This window comes from Neolamprologus multifasciatus, chromosome 23 (assembly GCF_963576455.1).
Source record: "Neolamprologus multifasciatus chromosome 23, fNeoMul1.2, whole genome shotgun sequence".
In the NCBI taxonomy this organism is placed as follows: domain Eukaryota; kingdom Metazoa; phylum Chordata; class Actinopteri; order Cichliformes; family Cichlidae; genus Neolamprologus; species Neolamprologus multifasciatus.
In genome coordinates this window covers 39,404,881-39,418,425 of record NC_140460.1, presented here as the reverse complement: position 1 = coordinate 39,418,425, position 13,545 = coordinate 39,404,881, and the positions used below count along the sequence as shown (strand labels likewise).

The 13,545-nt window shown below is 38.6% G+C and overlaps 2 protein-coding genes across 5 annotated transcripts; both read left to right on the top strand.

Annotated features, from left to right (window-relative positions):
* Positions 1 to 38: 38 nt before the first annotated feature.
* Positions 39 to 5,254, top strand: LOC146492280 (nectin-3-like). Of its 4 annotated transcripts, none has more exons than XM_085151478.1 (8): positions 39 to 96; positions 878 to 978; positions 1,232 to 1,570; positions 3,336 to 3,629; positions 3,704 to 3,742; positions 3,852 to 3,948; positions 4,036 to 4,096; positions 4,698 to 5,254. In XM_085151478.1, exons 1-7 carry the CDS (start codon positions 50 to 52, stop codon positions 4,055 to 4,057), a joined length of 939 nt encoding a protein of 312 aa, XP_085007604.1. In that variant the 5' UTR covers positions 39 to 49; the 3' UTR covers positions 4,058 to 4,096; positions 4,698 to 5,254. The 4 variants fall into 4 exon arrangements, with proteins under 4 accessions (XP_085007604.1, XP_085007602.1, XP_085007606.1 ...); XM_085151476.1 differs by having other exon boundaries at positions 4,032 to 4,096; XM_085151480.1 differs by lacking the exon at positions 4,698 to 5,254 and having other exon boundaries at positions 4,036 to 4,206.
* Positions 5,255 to 8,166: 2,912 nt separating this feature from the next.
* Positions 8,167 to 11,643, top strand: LOC146492279 (OX-2 membrane glycoprotein-like). Its single transcript, XM_085151494.1, has 6 exons — positions 8,167 to 8,288; positions 10,244 to 10,582; positions 10,705 to 11,052; positions 11,132 to 11,170; positions 11,277 to 11,367; positions 11,512 to 11,643. Exons 1-6 carry the CDS (start codon positions 8,225 to 8,227, stop codon positions 11,513 to 11,515), a joined length of 885 nt encoding a protein of 294 aa, XP_085007620.1. The 5' UTR covers positions 8,167 to 8,224; the 3' UTR covers positions 11,516 to 11,643.
* The last annotated feature ends 1,902 nt before the right edge of the window (positions 11,644 to 13,545 follow it).

The following is a 13,545-nucleotide window of genomic DNA, read 5'->3' as shown; positions in this document are numbered from 1 at the left end:
CACAAATGTTGATTGTTCTTTTCATTCAATACTCTGTGTTGTGTTGTGGATGGAACTCACTGAACCTTTCTTCTTTGTAGCATATCATATAACGAGGTGAAGTAGAGACGCATATTTTTTCACTGATAAAAAATGTGTTTCCTTTCTCAGTGTTTTTTGCTGTTTGGTCTTTTCAGGTTGTTGTGACTGCAGATTCTATTATTGCAACACTTTTAGTCACAAAGTGTTATTTTTGTGTTCATAGTTTTTCTACAGTGTTCCCTGAAAAATTATACATGTGTATGTATATGTAACAATTTATTGTCTCATGTTCCACATATTTTCAGTTCCAGCTAATTAATTATGGTAAATGGTGTTTGTAATTTCACTTGTGTACAGTGTTTTTGTTTGCAATTATGATACATTAAGATGTAAATAAATGAACATACAGGATTTTCTTATCTTGGGGAGCCTCAGTTAGGTTGCTAAGATCTGTAGCTTTACATTGTGAAGCTTGTTCAATTAAACATCATAGCTTAAACATTAGTTTGATCCACATCATCAACGTGCAATTTAGTTGCAACTACATAAAAACATAACCACACAACAGAGAGATGTAACATTTCTAGTTCAAAAATAATCTGAAAACGTTTGACTTTTTACAGAAACTTTTAATCTCTCTCTTTTCTGCACGGTCAGAAAAACCTTAGGAGAAGTTAAACAACTGGTTAAACCAGAAAGCAAACAAAGAGCCCATTTTCTTAGTGCTGATATGAGTAACACAAAGTTTGATTGGTTGGTTCATTCAGTACATGCTGTAAATTACTGGACAAAAGTTTCAAACTCTTGACTTTCCCTTTATGTGGTCAAACAAGTCACACATGCTTTTCCTGTGCAGCCTTACAGTTCACCTCGCATTGAATGAAATGGCGAACATTGGAGTTTTACTTTACAAGTTTTATGTTGCTGTCTTTTTTATTTTTGGGAACTTTGACAAAGGTGAGATAAACTGTATGTTAATTACAATATGAGATCTAAGAGAATTTTAACAGTAAAGACTCATTTCATTCTTTTTTTCCACAGGTACAGGCTCAGGTTTCAAAGGATTTTATTTGTGGTGGGAGAATTATTAGTAAGGTGAAGGTGAAAATGTGTGTCATGTCAGACCTGTGGGAGTAACGCTGGACTTTCTGTTGCAGTAAGTGTTGAATTTGAACAGAGTGTTTGTCTTGCTTGACACCTTTATCTACAGCTTTAACAGCAGTGATACAAACACAGCAGACTGTGCTGGCAGCAGTGGGAGAAGATGCTGAATTCAGCTGTCAGCTCTTGGAGACTAAAGATGTCGTTCAGGTCACATGGCAGAAAATCTCACATGATGTTGAGACAAATGTTGCCACCTACAACAAGTACTTTGGTCAGAGAGTGAATGATGGCTTTACAGATAAATTTAAGTTTAAACATACTGAACTACAGAACTGCTCCATAGTCATCAGGAATGTGATGCAGCAGGATGAAGGCTGCTATCACTGTCTGTTTAACACTTATCCTGAAGGCTCTCTGACAGGTAGACCCTGCCTCCAAGTCTATGGTAAGAACTTATATGTTCTTTTTTTTTTTTTTTTTTTTTTTTTTTTTTTTTTTTTTTTTCCGCCTGTCCCATTTGGTTCTTTAGCCGTCAGAATTGTTGTCTGAAGACCAACAAGGATACCCAATGGATTTATTTTGCCAAATGGATCATCATGGCATTGCCGTATTGGTCCATTTGATCGACCTTTGTTTTTATTATTTATTTTATTTTCAGTTGTTACAGACGGGACAGACATGAGTGAGGGATAGGAAAGGGAGAAAGAAAGAGGAAGGAAAAGAAAAACAGAAGGGGAGAGGGACAGTGAGAAAGGGGGGAAGAAAAAATATCTCCGGGATCACCTGTTGAGAGAAAAAGAATAGAAAACAAGCAAAAACAACAAAACAAAACAATGCAACATACTATACACAACACCATCGCATTAATCTAGCTAAGTGAAAACAGCAGTAAATACTAAATATTGAATGTTGTTGTGCAGCACGCAGGACAGACAGCGCACAATGTGCTTTGAAGTAGCAGCCAAGAAAGGTGTGATTTAAGTCTACGAATAGTGAACACCCATGTGCACACCTGTGTGGATCGGCGCGCTTGTATTCAAATGGTTTCCCCATGTAATGGTCTGCTAGAGGATGTAGAGAGCCATAGCCCCGTCCCCCAGGGCATGAAGCAGGCATGGAGGAGATCCAGGCCCCAGACATCCAGAGGCCCCAGAGTGCAAGAGCCCAAGGAGGACCACCGGAGGGGCATCCGTGCCACCTTCATGGGAAGGGCTGAGGATCCCCAGATGAGGGGTCACCCAGTAGCCACCGGGCAGAAGCTAGAGGGGGCTGCACCGGCGTGCCCGCCGGCTCTGCCGGCAGCCAGCTGTGCCAGAGTGAACCGAGCCGCAGGCACAGAGGCCGGAGGCCCGAGGGCCCCCCGCGCCCCGGAAGAGGCCTGACCGAGCAGCAGGCGCCAGGCCCCGCCAAGTAGTCACCGGGAGTGAGCTGGTACATACCTGAGCGCCCAGCCCCGGACACCAAGAACCACCAACGCACCGACCCCTGAGGGCATCAGTCACCGGCAGGGAGTGTGGTGAGGGGAGATAGGCCTCCACACTTTGGAGGGCCTGGGAGTTCCCAGAGAGGTGAAGTCTAAGACCCGACCTGACATATAGACACAGACAAACAGGCACACACAGACACAGACATGCATTCCCACCCTCATGCACACATATACAAACACTCAGCACTCACCCAACGCAGGAATAAACGTAAATGGACATGTACACACAATCACACTCCCCAAACATACTCTATATCCCGGGTCCAGGTATCCTCACCCCCAGAGATGGAAACGGCACCCAGACCCAAGAGATGTTACCCTTCCCTCCGGGGTGGAGGCAAGCAGACCGCCCCAGGCTCCGCAGCAGCAGGGAGGCCAATCGGACAGCCAGCATCTCTTCCCAGCCCCCCCGCCCCGATGGCTAGCAGAGAACAGGGGTGTGTTAAGACCCCATACCTCCCTCCTCCCGCTCAAGTGTAGTGTTGCTGCGTGTTGCTCTAAAGTGTATTTAAAACAAGGGAGAGCATGGTGCTGCTGCCAGAGAGCAGCAGGTGATAGCACGGCCCCTCCCGAGAACCCTCAATGTCTACATGGATTTAAAATTGAGAACTTATATGTTCTTTAACCGGATTAGACTGAAAGAAACCATGATGCTGTAAAATGCTTTAGAAGCTTGTTTCTTCTTGACAACATAGTCCTTATAATATCTCCTGATCCTTCACAGAGCTGCATGAACCTGTTGTTGATGTCAGAGAGTCAAACTCTACTGAAGAGTGGGTTGTTTCCTGTTCAGCCACTGGTCGACCTGCTCCCACTGTAACACTCAGTGTCTCACAACAAGACCTCAGCTTCTCACAGTACAACACTGTCAGTGTGTCCAACACCAACGCTACATTCACTGTCACCACTACAGCTGTGCTCTCAGGTTCACGTAAACACAGCACACAGGTGGGATGTGCAGCACGAGTGCTCTCTGCTCCTCACAGAGAGGTGATGGTGACGATTCCTCATGATAACAGTGAGAAACTGAACTCAGTGATTTATAAATTAATGACTACTTTGTGATTGTAACTTTTATGTTTCTTCTACCAGAGCTAGATGAGAAATCAGGATCTGATCCCAGCAATTTAGGTGTGTTAACATTTCAGTGTTTTAAATGTACTTTTTCTTATGTTGAGTTTACTGTCTTTTGATAGTTGCTCAAATTATTATATTCTTTTTTCTCGTGTTTGTCTCAAAGGAATCAGAATTTCAGCCATTCTGTTGTCTGTGATGTTGTTGGTGGCCTGTGTTACTGCACTCATTTTTGTCTGGTATAGAAAGAAATCTCAGAGCAGGTACTCGTCTTAAACAGTGTTGTTGATTTTTTTTTTCAGTTAATAAATATTTGTGCAGATTTAACTGTTCTTGAATATTTCAGTCAGCTTCACAGGCAGGTTGAGATGAATCTTATACTTACCTGAATCTACGATGAGAAATAAAGGGGTAAGTCACTCTTGATCTGTCATTCTGGACCCATGAAGTTACGACCCCAGTTGTGAAAAAGTTGGATTACTGTTAAATATAAATTAAAACATATTTCAATACTTAGAAAAGCTCATGAACCTATCATTTAATAACAACAGAATACAGTAAGCATATCAAATGTAATGATGTAATAAAATGTGACATTTTATTATTGTGTGAAAATACTAGAAATAATTTCATGAAAATATTTAGCTTGTTTTTGATTCGGTTTGTCTGATTGCATCTGAAAAATGTTGCCACAGGACACCATAAGTTTAACATGTAAGAAATAGCTGGAGGAACATTTTACAACTAATTAAAGGTTGACTTTTAAAATTGTGAATAATTATAATGTAGTGAAACATGCAATGGAAAGTAAAAATTAAAAATATGTTGTGATATTTGGAGTTCTCTGACTTACCTCCAGAGCTGCTTTTTATTCTTTTACAATCTAATGTAAACTGCATGTCAACCAAACTGATGCGTTTTTCCACTAAGCTATTACTTTGTTTAGAATTTTTAGATTCTGTACTATTGACAGAGCAGTGATATAATGCTTGTTTCTTTTTTTTATTTAAAGGACTCCAACACCTTCAGGTAAACAACATGACAAGTGGGCACCTGCTGACACCACATGATGATCTGGGTCCTTCAACAGCAACAAAACTACATAATGGAAAAAAAATTACTTTTTTTTTCAAGAAGAGTATATTACCTAAAACAATGGTGCTAAAATTTGACAAATAACTGCATTAAAGTTGTACTAAAGAAAATATCAATTGTTACATTTACATTGACAGTTAAAATAGTTACAATTGTATTTTTTATAATATCTTCTGCACTGTATATTTATAGCACATGTATTTTTATTTTATTTTATTTTTCAACAGTTTTAAATGTTGTTATTCCTTTTTACATTTGGAATAATGTGACCATGTTGTTCCTTAACAGAACAGTTCAAAAGTTTAACAAGCACTAAAATGTGTTGCACTGAAACTTTTGTAAACTGTTAAATAATATTATTGTCCTGTACATTTCCATTTTCATGTGCTATTTAATCTTTACACTGTTTTTTAAATATTTGAAAAAAAAATGAAAATGGAAGGCAATAAAAAATCGACTTTAAAAATGATGTTCTGTTGTCATGTTACAGAAGTTTATATTTTAAATTTGACTCACTTTAATTAATTGAAAGTCAGCAGGAATGGCTAACATGAGATATTTTTCAGTAACTTGGCTGACTGATATCTTTTCTTTTGTTGCTGGAATTGATATTCATACCAGCAACCAAATGAAAATAATTCCCAACAGATTTTCAGGTAAATTTGAATAACATGACCTCTGAGGGTGTCTGTTCATACATGATAAAAATGCTGAGGAGTTTAGGAGAACAGATTTGAAGTTTATTACTAAAAAGACTTAGCATTTGTTAAGTACGTGTAAAACTTTTTGATTTCTTTTGATTTTAAAGACATAAGAATGCAAATGTGTTTTAAGTAGACTGTAGGGGAACTCCCAGAGTAAAATGCTAATATGCATATAAAATATATATAATGCCCTTCGTAGTCCAAGGAGCTTGGAAAGAAAGCGACTGGACATCTTAAGTCTCTTGAAGATGTTTCACCTCTCATCTTAGAGGCCTCTTCAGTTCACAAGATGAGAGCTGAAAGAAGTCCAGTTGCTACCGTGATATCATGACCTTGATGACTGAGAACCTACACAGACACTGACATATATAATTACAACAGTTAAAACTGTGTTCTCTACAACCCTGCTGGGAAGAGGATTACCAGGGAGCTGGAGCAGGGAGGGTGCTCGAGGAAGAATGCCTGTTGCCCATGGGGCCTGGCCAGGCACAGCATGAAGAGGAGACATGCACTGACCCACCACCCACAGGGAGCGCCATAGGGGTCAGGTGCAGTGTGTGTCGGGTGGTGGCAAAGGGCGAAGACCCTGCCAGACTGATCTCCGGCTACTGGGATAAACGACTGGGACATGGAACGTCACCTTTCTTGTGGGGAAGGTTGCTTGAGCTAGTACATGAGGTTGAGAACTACTAGATAGCCTTAATGCATGACTTAAGTTCTAGAAGCAGTCCCCTGGAGAAAGGCTAGACTTTGTGCCGAGTTGCTGTTGGTGAGAAGTGGTGGGCCCCAGGTACCTTGGTACCCATTGGCGTGCTGCCTGTAAGTTAGAGTTTTTCCCATTGGACAAGATGGTTTGCTCCCTGCACCTTCAGGTCGGGGAACAGGTCCTGATTATTGTCTAGCTTACCATTCAAACAACAGTTCAGAATAGCTGACCTTCTTGGAGTCCTTGGGTGGGATGTTCAAGAGTGCTCCAGCCGTAGTCTTTGTCATCCTACTGGAACACTTCAACACTCATGTGTGCAATGACAGTGAGCCCTGGAGGGGTGTGATTGGCAGGAACAGCATGCCTGATCTGATCTAATTCAAACGAGAATTTTCTCATAAATTGTCTGATATTAAGGACATTATGTTCAAACTTAATGTCCTTAATATTCTTAAGTGGGGGGGGGGGGGGGTCTGAGCAGGCTGTTTTCCCTAAGAACAGATTTTAGCAAGTCTTTCCTCTGTGTTGGACTTGAACTTGAACAAAGTATTAAACCCCCCCCTCACACTTTGAACTATAGCTCATGCATCTCTAAGAGCAATGACCTTACTATGAAGTTGAGTTTAAATATGCTGCACGACAGAACTGCTCCATAATAATCAGGAATGTGACGGAGCAGGAGGAGGCCATCTATCACTGTTTGTTTAACACTTAAGGTTCTCTGACAAGTGGAACCTGTAGAGACTTAGTGGCTCTTAGAAAGAGTTAAACAACTGGTTAAACCAGAAAACAAACAAAGAACCCATTTTTTCTTAGCTCTGACAGGAGTAACACAAATTTTGATTGGTTGGTTCATTCAGTATATGGTATAATGGCCAAACAAGTCACACATACGATTCCTCTGCATCCTTACAGTTCACCTAACACTGAATCAAATGGCAGCAGTTGAAGTTTTACGTTATGTTGCTGCAATTTTTATTATTGGGATTTTTGACAAAGGTGAGATAAAACTGTATGTTATATGATTTAGGACTTTTTAAACTGTAAAGACTCCTTTCTTTCGTTTTTCGAGAGGTACAAGCTCAGGCTCAAGGACGGTGGGAGAATAATTGAGGTGAAGGTGAAAATGTGTGTCACGTCAGACCTGTGAGAGTAACACTGAACTTTTTGTTTCAGTAAGTGTTGAATTTAACAGAATATTTGTCTAGCTTCACTCCTTGATCAAAGGCTACGTCCACAGTAATGCGTTTTCGTTTGAAAATCGTTGTATTTCAATGTATCACATTGTTTTCTCTCCATTTTGGCCTCCTGTCCACACTGAGATGGCGTTTTCCCCAAGGAAAAACACAGCGTTTTCAAAACGAAAACTCATACATTTCAAAACGGAGCTGTCCCGTTGCAGCGTGGACACCCGAAAATGCAGACTTTCAAAAACGATGACACATTTTAGTCATGTGATGCAGTCATGTGACCAATTAAACAAAGATAGCAGAGGGCATTATACAGCAGTTGTTTTGTTTGCTCTCAATTTTGACAGCCCTACTAAAGATTAATATCTGTTTGTACATGCTCTAGTTTATCCATGCCCCAGTTTAGTTTAGTTATATTTTTGTGCCGTTCTGCAATAAAGCAGGTTTTTGAGTTTTATTCCTGCGTGGTGAGTTTTGCATTTGGGTCCTTCTCTTGCCTGCACACAGCCGAAACATGACAAGTGGGATGAAGTTTGCTTAGTTCAACATCATAGTTTAAACACTTGGTTAGGATCCACATCATCAACATGCATTGTAGTTGCAAATACATAAAAATATAACAAATGAACATAGAGATACAATACTTTTGAAAATAATCTGTAAACATTTGAAGTTTTACGTTTAATGTCTCTGCCATTTGAATTAGGCTGTGAGAAGAGATTAAAGATAAAACTGGTTACACTTGAAATCTCAGCTTCATCCTGAGTGGAGCATTGTAACAGAAGGAAAACGAGTCACACATGGTTTTCCTGGCCAACTGTTCAGATCATTTCATTCAAATGAAATGGCAAACGTTGGAGTTTTACATTATGTTGCTGCTGTTTTTATTTTTGGGCTCTTTGACAAAGGTGAGAGGAAACTGGATATTAATAACAGTGTATGAGCTAGCCCTTAAAATACAGTGAAAGATCATTTCTTTACATTTTTAGTTAAGTAGCCTTTCATAACTCCTTTCAGTTGTGGTGGTGGGATGGATCATTAAGATGAACTATTTTTGAATACTGTAGTGGTGGAAGTATGGAGTATAATGTATTAAACTCTGAGATTATCAGTCAAAATAGGCTTTCTGTCTAGATCACAAAATTATTTGATTAGTTTATCCCTGATTTCCTGAAGACTCAAAATTATACTATTGTGTAATGGTAAACTGTCCAGCTCAGCAGCTCACTACATAATTTAACTGTATTGTAGTTTTATTTAAATTGCAAATTAAAGCAAATACACACTCATGATATACTGGGAATAATTAATATACTCCAGTCCTATTAACATATCTCAGTCTCTATTGATACATACCAAGCTTATCATCACACTTGTAATTTTGACTAGTTTTTTTTAGCCTTTGATAAAAAATAAAGATCATTGAACCTTTAAAGAACATCTAATTCTCACAGCATAGTTAAGGTAAAACATCCACACACAGTACTGAGGTAATAATCACTACTGCAAATACTTGGAGTATAAGCAGAAAAAAAATATAATTTGACTTTAATAAAAGTGTCAGAATGATTTACTTTGTCATCAGACAGTGAGTGTGTGAGTCTGTCTTTAACTGTGCGTTTTTCTCATCTGACATAATTCAAGTTGGACAGGAGTGACTACTACACCCAGTTTTCCAACTGCCAGATTGCAAACCATCGAAAACAAATCATGGTTGTTGTCCCGTGTGGATAAGTGCATTTGCTCTCTGGCTTTGGAGACGAGACATTCATATTCTCACACATGGCTGTGCCAGAAAGGATCTTATGGGTGCTGTAGCGGTTAGTGGAAGAAAAATAGCATCACCTCAGTACCTCCTAATAATTTTGTGTGGTTAATTATTACATTTTTAATATTGAAATACTATAATTATAATATCATTAAATAAGTAATACATACATTATTAACATTTTTTGGCTCTGTAGCCAACAGAATAAGAGCTTTTGACTGGAACAAAATCGTCAGTGGCTTCACACTCAATATCAGCAACAGATTTAATGTTATGTTTTGAAGGTATGTAATTATAAATTTGTGATGTTTTTGTTTTGTTGTTGCCTGTTTTACATTTAATGTTGTTATTGTTTGATACACAAACGCTAACTCTTAATGGTTTTCTTAAAGTTATAATCAGTCATGTTATTATACAGAACATGTTAAAGATTAGGCAGGGTGATTTAAGTGGTGACTGAGCTGAAATGTGCACAAACCTATGGTTTCCCAAGCGTTCCTGGTAAAATTGTGTGAACGTTTGTAATCTGAGTCTGTTTAAGCAGACAGAGTTATGCACCACACATTTAATCCTGACTTGTGTCAAATGCAGAATAGAGTAGTTGTTACAAGAGCAGCTACTGATGCACATGATTAATGGATGTTTATTGTTATTCACCTCATCTGTCAGTGCTCATAATGCTAGTATTGATTGTGTATATATGCACACAGAAAAGTGATAACAATAAAACAATAAACAGGAAATTACTAAAACATGAGAACACGTCTAACAGACGGAGACCGTGTGATGTAAGAAGATACAGGAAACAGGTGGGGCAGGATAAACTGAAAATTCAAGGAAATAATTATAGCCTCCTAAGAAAGATAAAGCTCAAACATATAATCCAAAAAACATAACTACACGATTATAAACGACTATATATAAGTAAATTCTTAACTGAGGACAAAGAAAAACAAACTCAAAATGCTGGGCCAAATGACCGGGGACCTTGACACAATGGGAGAATGATGGTGAGAGCTGGCGACACTGGACTTTCTTTGCCAGTAAGTTGAACTCAAACAGGATCCTCACACCTTGATCTATATGTCCATGCAGCTCTAACAGCAGTGATCCAAACACAGCAGACTGTGCTGGCAGCAGTGGGAGAAGATGCTGAATTCAGCTGTCAGCTCTTGGAGACTAAAGACGTCCTTCAGGTCACATGGCAGAAAATCTCAAATAATGTGGAGACAAATGTCGCCACCTACAGCAAGCAGTTTGGTCCGAGAGTGAATGATGGCTTTACAGATAAATTTACGTTTAAAAACACTGGACTACAGAACTGCTCCATAGTCATCAGGAATGTGATGCAGCAAGATGAAGGCTGCTATCACTGTCTGTTTAACACTTATCCTGAAGGCTCCTTCACAGGTAGAACCTGCCTCCAAGTCTATGGTAAGAACTTTTACCTTCTTTAACCAACAATAAGTTCTTCAAACAAACATACTGGACATAAATGTGTGAGCAGCTGGTGTGTTTGTAAGAACACGTTGATGATATCTCCTGATCCTTCACAGAGCTGCATGAACCTGTTGTTGATGTCAGAGAGTCAAACTCTACTGAAGAGTGGGTTGTTTCCTGTTCAGCCACTGGTCGACCTGCTCCCACTGTAACACTCAGTGTCTCACAACAAGACCTCAGCTTCTCACAGTACAACACTGTCAGTGTGTCCAACACCAACGCTACATTCACTGTCACCACTACAGCTGTGCTCTCAGGTTCACGTAAACACAGCACACAGGTGGGATGTGCAGCACGAGTGCTCTCTGCTCCTCAGAGAGAGGTGATGGTGACGATTCATGTGGTCCAGGAGGAGTATGATGATGATGATGATGATGATGATGATGATGATTATCATGATGATGGTTAGAAACTTCTTCAATGTCATTGATTTATAAATTGGTGATTGTTTCACAATTTTAATGTTGAGGTTCCTTTTATCAGGTCTGATTGAGAAATTTGGATCTAATCACAGAAATTTTGGTACGTTAACATGTCGATTTTTTACACCCACTTTTTCTGTTTAGTCTATTGTTATTTAGTAGATATTTCAATGTTTATGCCCATTTTTTCTGTGTTTTTCTCAAAGGAAGGATTTTAATCATTATATCCTTTGCATTGTTGTTGGCCTGTGTTACTGCACTCATCGCTGTCTGGCTTAAAAAGAAATCTCAGAGCAGGTACTCTTTCTTACACATTGTTGCTGTTTTTTCTTTTAATTCAGCTGCTAAATGTGTCTGTAATTTTAGTTGTTTTTTGTCACATAGCAAGCTCGAGACAAATGAGATCAATGATGTAAGTCACTCTTTATCTTCTCATTTTAGTTAGACGAGGTGACAATCTGCTCAGAAAACACAAGCATTGTGATAGAGACCAGTCAAACGACGAGCCGGGGCTCACGTCTTTATCAGCATGAAGATCTGATCTTGACCATTTAATGAAGTGTACCATTTCTGGGGGAAAAATGGTAGTCTGACAAACACAAAACACAAAAACCTGTTCCACTGAAGCATTTAGAAACTATTTGTTGGTGTTTATGCCGCAATTTTTATGTCAGCTCTTTGTGCAAATTTTTTCTACATTTTTAAAGTTTTTTTTAAATATGTAAATTATTAAATAAAATTAAAGGTTAGTAATAAAAAAGGATTTAAAAAAAATGTTGGATATTTTCACATGTAGTTCTCTGTTTGTGGTGAAATTTGCAGATTTTTACAACTCAGTTTGTCAGCATCTGTACAAAAATATACCGCATACATATGGTTAAAGTTTTCACTTAATCCAGGAATGTTGCTTCTGTCTAGCAATGAAAATCCATCAAACCATCAAATATTGTTAGCATTATGTTTATTTGATTTGATAAACACACAAACAACACTGCACTGCTTATGAAAAGTATTTATTTTTTGCTAAAATGTTATAGAATTAATGTAATCGGACACTGTATACTCCAACGTGTGCATGAAGTTATAACAAACTGAAAGCACTTTGTGAGGTTGTTCGTTTTGGTGAATACGGGGAAGTGGGAACCCATCTTTCTTTCTTCCGTCATGTTCATCTTATTATTATTTTATTAATAATAAAATGATTTTATTTCGATGTTAATAACAGTTAACAGTTTGAACCGTTAATAAGCTTTGTCTTGTCTGGAAGTAAATGATCTCATCAGTGTACTCTGAATGAAAACTTCGGCTGGTTCGAGTTGCTTTGAGATTCCCCAATATTACTCAGCGAGCTTCACCTGCTCCTGTTTTGTTGAATGAAATAGACAAAATGTGATCAGTGAGCACATGTAAGAGATTAAGCGTGTTTCACACCACAGTCTGCGGTGCTGCGTGTCCTTTTAGAGAAACAAAAGCTGTATCCCAATCCAGTGACAGCACACTTCATAGTGCGCATTTGTAGACCGATTACGTCACAGCGACGCGACGAAGGCTGACCAATTCGAAGTGTACTCCAAATGCGGTCGACAAATGCGCCCTTCATTTCCCCAAATTTGAAGGCTGGGTCCGGTGTAGACTCATAGCGCAGCGGTGGGTGTGGATATTTTTTTCGGAGAAAAACGGTGGATGGCTGAAGCGGGTGGCCGAAGAGTAAACTTTTAAAAGTAAGTACTGAATATAATGTCACTTAATAATGTTAAGCTGAAAGAAAGATGCTTTAATCACAGGAGTCACACATGTGTCCACTGTACCATCTGAGAACTTAGAATGGAGCTAAAAATAAATGTTTGTTTCAGTTCTATGAAGCTTTGAGTATTTTGGATTAGTAGCACTGCTGTGTTTGTTGCAACATATTGCTGTAATTGTTTATATGCTTTATATATTCTGAGGTAAGTTGATCTATAGTGTTACATCATATTCTATAAGGATGTTATGTGTTTGTAGACTTTCTGCCCAGTTTGACCCATTTAGCAGAAGTCAGCCTGTTTAAGGCTCTGATATCTATTCTGTGTGACTTAAAGCAGTTATGACATGGTCTGATTTTCTCACTCATTAAAGGAATATTTAATATATCAGTCTACTCTTCATTCTATCAGAAACAGTTATCACAGCTCATAAATTTTCTTTTTACACATATATGTAAGCATTCAGACAGATTTAGTAATGCCAACATATTAAAAGAACAATATTTGTCTCTTATGTATAATACATCACTGTAAAAGATGCTCGTCTTTGAGTGAAGATATAAAGTGATAGGAAATATAAATAAATGCAGCTTGAATCTTTCCTGAAGCTCAGTATCTGAAACAGAGTTCAAGCTCACTGCTGTAATAAATTACAATTAATATAATAATAAATATAATATTGGCCATATTGTATTTACATTACCAAAGTGAGATGGCACCTGTCTCATGTGCA